Below are 10,000 nucleotides of genomic sequence, written 5' to 3'. Positions count from 1 at the left end.
CACACACGCATGCTCACACACACGCACGCTCACACACACGCTCACACACACGCACGCTCACACACACGCACACACGCACGCTCACACACACGCTCACACACACGCTCACACACACGCTCACACACACGCACGCTCACACACACGCTCACACACACACGCTCACACACACGCTCACACACAAAAACGCTCACACACACACGTACGCTCACTCACACACACACGCTCACACACACAGGCACGCTCACACACACGTACGCTCACACACACAAACGCTCACACACACGCTCACACACACGCACGCTCACACACACGCACACACACACGCTCACACACACACGCTCACACACACGCTCACACACACAAACGCTCACACACACACGCACGCTCACTCACACACACACGCTCACACACACGCTCACACACACGCACGCTCACACACACGCACACACGCACGCTCACACACACGCTCACACACACGCACGCTCACACACACGCTCACACACACACGCTCACACACACGCTCACACACACGCACGCTCACACACACACACACGCTCACACATGCACGCTCACACACGCACACACACTCACACACACACGCTCACACAAGCACACTCACACACACGCGCGCTCACACACACACATGCACGCTCACACACACACGCACACACACGCACGCTCACACACACGCACACACACACACGCTCACACACACGCTCACACACACGCTCACACACGCACGCACACACACGCCCGCTCACACACACGCTCACACACACACGCTCACACACACAAGCTCACACAAGCACACTCACACACACGCGCTCACACACACAGATGCGCGCTCAGACATACATACATACAGACACACGCTCAAACACACACACGCTCACATGCACGCTCACACATGCATACGTACATACAAACATACACACACTCACACACGCATGCTCACACACACACGCTCACACACGCACACTCACACACACAAGCTCACACAAGCACACTCACACACACGCGCTCACACACACAGATGCGCGCTCAGACATACATACATACAGACACACGCTCAAACACACACACGCTCACATGCACGCTCACACATGCATACGTACATACAAACATACACACACTCACACACGCATGCTCACACACGCACGCTCACACACACACGCAGCCTCACACTCGCTCACACACACGCACGCTCACACACGCTCACACACACATGCAGGCTCTCACACACACATGCACGCTCACACTCACGTTCACACACACGCTCACACACGTACGCTCACACACACAAACGCTCACTCACACACCCACGCTCACACACACGCGCTCTCACACACACATGCGCGCTCACACACACACATGCACGCTCACACACGCACACACACACGCACACACACGCACGCTCACACACACACATGCAGGCTCACACACACACATGCACGCTCACACATACATACATACAAACATACACACACTCACACACCCACGCTCACACACGCATGCTCACACACACGTTCACACACACGCTCACACACGCACGCTCACACACACAAACGCTCACTCACACACACACGCACGCTCACACACACGTTCACACGTACGCTCACACACATAAACGCTCTCTCACACACACACGCACGCACGCATGCTCACACACACATGCTCACACACGCACACTCACACACAAGCGCTCACACACACAGATGCGCGCTTACACATACATACATACAGACACACGCTCAAACACACATACATACGTACATACAAACATACACACACACACGCATGCTCACACACGCACGCTCACACACACACGCTCACAGACACAAACGCTCACTCACACACACGCACGCACGCACGCTCACACACACACGCTCACACATGCACGCTCACACACGCACACTCACACACACACGCTCACACATGCACGCTCACACATGCACGCACACACACACACTCACAGACACAAACGCTCACTCACACACACGCACGCACACACGCTCACACAGGCACGCTCACACACACACGCTCAAACACACACAAGCTCACACATGCACGCTCACACACACACACGCACGCTCACACATACGTACATACATACAAACATACACACACTCACACTCGCACGCTCACACACACATGCGCAGACACACACACGCACAAACGTACGCTCACACCTGCTCACACAAACACGAACGCTCACACACGCACGCTCACACACACACTCACACTCTCAAGCGCACACACACACACACACACGCTCACACACGCTCACACACAAACACACTCACACACGCACGCTCACACACGTTCACACACACACGCACACTCACACACTCACGCTTACAGACACACACACACACACTCACTAACTCACACTTACAGACACACGCACGCTCACACACACGTACATAGAAATACACAGTCAAACACGCACGCTCACACACACACACACACGTTCACACACACACAAGCTCACAAACACACGCACGCTCACACACACACACACACGCTCACACATACATACATACATACACACATTCACAAACTCACACACTCACGCTTACAGACACACACACGCTCACACAAGCACGCTCACACACACACACACACACACACGCACACCCACACACTAATGCTCACACGGACACACACGCACCCGGGTACACACACACACACGCTCACACACACACACGCACGCTCACAAACACACGCACGCTCACACACACACACACACGCTCACACATACATACATACAGACACAAATTCACAAACTCACACACGCACGCTCACACATACATACATACATACACACATTCACGCGCTCACACACACACACACGCACGCTCACACACGCTCACACACACACACTCACACACTTTCACACACACACACACTCACACACTCATGCTTACAGACACACACACACACACTCACAAACTCACAGACACACACACACGCACGCTCACACAAGCACGCTCACACAGACGTACATAGAAATACACACAGTCACACACGCACTCTCACACACACACACACACACACATGCACACGCACGTTCACATACACACACACGCTCACACACACACACACGCTCACAAACACACGCACGCTCACACATACATACATACATACATACACACATTCACAAACACACACGCGCACTCACACATACATACGTCCATACAAACATACACACTCTCACACACGCACGCTCACACACGCACGCTCACACACACTCGCACGCTCACACAAACATACATCCATACACATTCACAAACTCACACACGCACGCTCACACATACATACATACACACATTCACACGCTCACACACAAACGCACGCATGCACACACACACACGCACGCTCACACACGCACACTCACACATACATACATACAAACACACGCACGCTCACACACACACGCACGCTTGCACACACACACACACGCACGCTAACACACATGCTCACACAAACACGAACGCTCACACACGCACGCTCACCCACAAACACACATGCACATGCATGCTCACACACACACGCTCACACACACACACGCACGCTCACACACATGCACGCTCAAACACACTCACGCATGCTCACACACGCACGATCACACACACACGCACGCTCACACACGCACGCTCACACACACATGCACGTTCACACTCACACGCTCAGACACACACGCAAGCTCACACATACATACAAACATACACACTCACACACGCACGCTCACACACGCACGCTCACACACATACATACAGACACACACACACTCACACGTACATTCACACGCTCACACACACACACGCATGCTCACATGCTCACACACACGCACACACACACGCACGCTCACACACGCTCACTCACTTATGCTCACACACTCACATACGCACAAACGCACACACACACTCACACAAGCTCACACACACACGCATGCACGCTCACACACACACACACGGACGCTCACACATGCACACTCACACACACACTCGCTCACACACACACACTCACACTCACACACACACTCGCTCACACACACACGCTCACACACACATGCACGTTCACACTCACAGGCTCACAGACACACACGCAAGCTCACACATACATACAAACATACACTCACACACGCATGCTCACTCACACACACACACACACACGCGCACAAAAGCACTCACACACACACATGCACACTCACACACGCATACTCACATACACACGCACGATCGCACACACACTCACACACACACACACACACACTCACACACGCATGCTCACACACACACACACACACTCACGCGCACAAAAGCACTCACACACACACATGCACACTCACACACGCATACTCACATACACACGCACGATAGCACACACACTCACACACACACACACACACACACACACAGTCCACCTGATGACATGGATAAATGGTTTGCTAGGCTACGTTCCTTCAGTGTGTGTAGCAGGATGCTGGCCCTGGGGAGGCTATGCTCCTTCAGTGTGTGTTTCTTATACTAGAGTTCATTTACACTCCTGTAGATCAATGTCATTCATTGAACTGTGCAGATTTTAGCCCCATCCTGATCTACTCATTTTGAGCACAAACATAATCCCGTACAGAATATGAAATAAGTACTACTGGAGCACAGGAGTCCACAGTAATAAATAACAGCAAGATGTTCAATGTTTTTATAATTCAGGTTTAATCACATACACATTTTACAGGAACAGGTTCAAACAAAGCAATCATGACACAGTAAATAAGGAAACTCAATACATTACTGTTCACAGTAATGAAAGGAAATAAGTACACTGCAGTGATCATTCTGCATTCTCCCTTTGAGCTGCATTCACCCACACAACTTTGCACACTGGAACTCTTGTGAAAATGACTCAAATCAACTGGAAAAACTAGTAAAATGCAGTGAACTTTTATACAAAGATGCAGGTACAGGAGAATTATTACCTCAAAAGCCTTTTACCATCTTTCACCAGAATCACACTCTTAATGTTATACTGATGTTTTAATCACCAAATGTATATAAACACACCCTGACTATATACAATATGATTTTATTAAAATATACAAAAATAAATGTGTGTGTGTGTCTGTATGTGTGGGGTAGAAGGGTGTGTGTGTGTGTGGGGTGGAGGGGTATGTGTGTGTGTGTGGGGTGGAGGGGTATGCGTGTGTGTGCGCGTGAGTGGGTGTGTTGGGTGGAGGGGTATGTGTGTGTGTGTGTGTGTGCATGAGTGTGTGTGTGTGTGGGGTGGAGGGGTATCTGTGTGTGTGTGTGGGGGGGCGGGGGTGTGCGTGAGTGTGTGTGTGGGGTGGAGGGGTATCTGTGTGTGTGTGTGGGGTGGAGGGGTATCTGTGTGTGTGTGTGGGGTGGAGGGGTATGTGTGTGAGTGTGTGTGTGTGAGTGGGGGGGGTGTGTATGAGTATGTGTATGAGTGTGTGTACGAGTGTGTGTGTGTGTGAGTGTGAGTGTGTGTGAGAGTGTGAGTGTGAGTGTGTGTGTGTGTGTGTGTGTGAGTGTGTGTGTGTGTGTGTGTGAGTGTGAGTGTGTGTGTGAGTGTGTGTGTATGAGTGTGTGTATGAGTGTGTGTGTGTGTGTGTGTGTATGAGTGTGTGTGAGTGTGTGTGAGTGTGTGTGTGTGTGAGTGTGTGTGAGAGTGTGTGTGTGTGTGTGTATGAGTGTGTGGGTGTGTGTGAGTATGTGAGTGTGTGTGAGCGTGTGTGTGTTGTGGCGGCCCGATCAGGAATCGGTACACCACGGGAGAGAGACACGTGCTCCAACGCCAAATGCTGGGGAAAATACTTCACAACGTTTATTTCCTGAATTGGTGTCTTGACAGGTCAGCACCGTGGAGAGAGCCGGTGGAGGATCAGCACCAAGGCCAGCAGCACCGGAGGAAAGGCGCGTGGGGAATGTGGGCAGTGAACTCTAAGGCTCTGATTGGACAGGCGCAGCTGGGACGAGTTGGAGAGAGAGAGAGGAGCCCTACAAAAGGCCGGGCACAACCACAGAACGGGGCTGAGCAGTAAGGGAGACGGATGCGGAGCCAGCACGCACGAGAAACAGCCAACGACGCAGAACCGGGCGACAAAGCGGGGACGTGGATCTCCGTGCCAGGAAAGGCGCAGATAGGACGGACCGCCCCAGATACAGACGGGCTGACAGAGCCACGTAATTCAGAGAGGGCCTAACCTAGGTGTACCTAATTTTTTGGCCTGTGATTTTTTTCCCTGTTTTTTATTTAAATTTATTAAAATGTGTGTGTATTTATTCAAATTAAAATGTAATTTTGGACACACTTATTCCTGCTCTCTCTGCCTCTCTCTCCCCGTGGGGTGCCACAGTGTGTGTGTGTGTGGGGTGGAGGGGTGTGTGTGTCTCTACTCCAGTTGGCAGAGGGACACTGAGCCCTCCTCCCACCCCCACACTCCAAACCCAGCACAGAGGGGTGTGTGTTGAGTGAAGTGTGTGTGGAATGTGTGCAGGAGGGTCAGTGTGTCAGAGTCAGAGACGCTGTAGAAGGACAGAGTGCCAGCCGGACGGTCCACACACACTCCTACCCTGTACACACACACTCCTGCACCAGCACCATCATCACACACTCCTGCTCTGTGGTAGGGGGAGGGGGGGGCAGGTAGGCCTGTGAGGTTCTTATTGTGACGGACAGAGTAACTGTGTTTATCGCACAACAGACTCCAGGAGTTTTTATTCATTCCAAACCTACAGTCATCAACCCCTCCTTTCCTGCTGATTCCTTTATATGTCACTGCTATATCAACCCATCCCCCCTCAGACTCACTCCACTCAGCCTCCCAGTAACAGCGCTCACACACACTCTCTCTGCACAGAACCTGGGGCACAGACTCAAATCTCTCTGGATGAGGATATGGCTCCTCTCTCCCCCGTGTGTATGTCACCTTCCTGTTCCCCTCAGACAGAGACAGCTCTCTGTGCGCTGTGTTTGGATCCAGTGTGAGCCGACAGCCGTCTGCACACCAGAGACATTAATGACATTCATTATTATTCATATTCACCTCATTATGTGAGTGAGAGATTTTATGATGAAGTCTCTCACTCACACACACACACACACACACACACACACACACACACACACACACCCCCCACACACACACACACACACACACATACCGCCCCCCTACACACCCCTCCGACCAATCACACACACACACACACACACACACACATCCACATACACAGACACACCCCTCCGCCCCACACACACACACACACATACATACACATACCCCCCCCGCACACACACACACACACACACACACACACACACACACACTCACACACAAACACACACACACACACACACACACACACACACACACTCACACACACACACACACATGAACATACACAGACACACACACACACTCACACACAAACACTCACACACACACACACATATATACCGCCACCACACACCCCTCCGCCCCACACACACACACACATACACATACAGACACATACCCCTCCCCACACACACACACATACGCCCCTCCCCCCCGCACACACACACACCCACACACACATACCCCTCCGCCCCGCACACACACATACCCCTCCCCCTCACACACACACCTCCGCCCCACACACACACACATACCCCTCTGCCCCACACACACACACACACACACATAACCCTCCCACATACCCCCCCCACACACACTCACACATACCCCCCCACACACACACAAACACACACACACATACCCCCCCCCACACACCCCTCCGCACCACAGACACACACACACCCCCCCACACACACATACGCCCCACACACACACACACACACATCCACACACACACACCCCTCCGCCCCACACACACACAAACATACCTCTCCGCCCCACACACACACACACACCCCCCCACACACCCCTCCGCCCCAAACACACACACACATACCCCCCCCCACACACACACATACCGCCCGCACACACCCCTCCGCCCCACACACACACACACACACACACACACACACACACACATACCCCTCCACCCCACGCACACACACACACATACCCCTCCGCCCCACACACACACACCAACAAACACATACGCCCCCGCCCTATACACCCCTCCGCCCCACACACACACACACACCCCTCCCCCCCACACCCATCCGCCCCACACCCCTCCGCCCCACACACACACACATACCCCTCCACCCCACGCACACACAAACACATACCCCTCCACCCCACACACACACACCCACACATATACGCCCCCCCATAAACCCCTCCGCCCCACACACACACAAACACACATACCCCTCCGCCGCACACAACCACACACACACACACACACATACCCCTCCGCCCCACACACGCACAACCATACCCACCCCACACACCCCTCCGCCCCACACACACACACACACACACCTCCGCCCCACACACACACACACACACACACCCTCCCCACACACACACACACACACACCCCTCCGCCCCACACACACACATACCGCCCCCACACACCCCTCCGCCCCACACACACACACACACACACATACCCCTCCGCCCCACACACACATACACAAACACACACATATACCCCCCCTCCACACACACACACATACCCCTCCACCCCACGCACACACACACACATACCCCTCCGCCCCACACACACACACCAACAAACACATACGCCCCCGCCCCATACACCCCTCCGCCCCACACACACACACACACACACACACAGACCCCTCCCCCCCACACACACACCCCTCCGCCCCACACGCACACACACACCCCTCCGCCCCACACACACACACACACACACACACACATACCCCCCCCAACCCACGCACACACAAACGCATACCCCTCCGCCCCACACACACACATACGCCCCCCCCATAAACCCCTCTGCCCCACACACACACACCCCTCCGCCCCACACACACACACACAAACACACATACCCCTCCGCCGCACACACACACACACAAACACACATACCCCTCCGCCGCACACACACACACACACACACACACACACCCCTCCGCCCCACACACACAGACACACACCCCCCCCAAACACACACATACACACACACATACCCCCCCACACACACACCCCCCCCAAACACACGCCCCACACATACACACATCCACATACACACACACACACACACACACACGCCCCACACACACATACACACCCCTCCGCCCCACACACACATACCCCCCCCCACACACACACACACATACCCCTCCGCCCCACACACACACACACACACATACCCGCCTCCACACACACACACACATACCCCTCCGCGCACACACACACATACCCCTCCGCCCCACACACACACACACACGTACCCCTCTGCCCCACACACACATACACACACACATACCCCCCCACCCACACACACACACACCCCCCCCACACACACACACACATACCCCTCCGCCCCACACACACATACACACACATACCCCTCCCCCCCACACACACACACCCCTCCGCCCCACACACACACACACACACACACACACAGATGCAAACACACACATAGCCCCACCCCACACACACACATATGCCCTCCCCCCCACAAACACACACACACACACACACACACATACCCCTCCGCCCCACACACACACACACACACACACCCCTCCGCCCCACACACACACCCACACGCCCCCCCCACTCACACACGCCCCACACACACACACACACATCCACATACACACACACACCCCTCCGCCCCACACACACACACACATACCCCTCCGCCCCAAACACACACACATACCCCCCCCACACACACACATACCCCTCCACCCCACACAGACACACACACATACCCCTCCGCCCCACACACACACACACACACACACATACCCCCTTCACACACCCCTCCGCCCCACACACACACACACACATATACCCCCTTCACACACCCCTCCGCCC

At 54.0% G+C, this 10,000-nt stretch overlaps 1 protein-coding gene across 1 annotated transcript in view; it reads right to left on the bottom strand.

Moving 5' to 3' along the window:
* Window positions 1–5,669: 5,669 nt before the first annotated feature.
* LOC133119278 (NACHT, LRR and PYD domains-containing protein 12-like) overlaps window positions 5,670–10,000 on the bottom strand; it is a 132,840-nt gene continuing 128,509 nt past the window's right edge. The window contains exon 8 of the mRNA XM_061229805.1: window positions 5,670–7,023. Coding sequence (XP_061085789.1) covers window positions 6,416–7,023 — 608 coding nt within the window. The 3' untranslated portion in view covers window positions 5,670–6,415. The remainder of the gene's footprint in view (window positions 7,024–10,000) is intronic.

The sequence above is a fragment of the Conger conger genome, chromosome 19 (genome assembly GCF_963514075.1).
Source record: "Conger conger chromosome 19, fConCon1.1, whole genome shotgun sequence".
NCBI classification, from domain to species: Eukaryota; Metazoa; Chordata; class Actinopteri; order Anguilliformes; family Congridae; genus Conger; species Conger conger.
The sequence above is the reverse complement of the archived record's forward strand: the minus strand, read 5'-3'. Positions and strand labels throughout refer to the sequence as shown.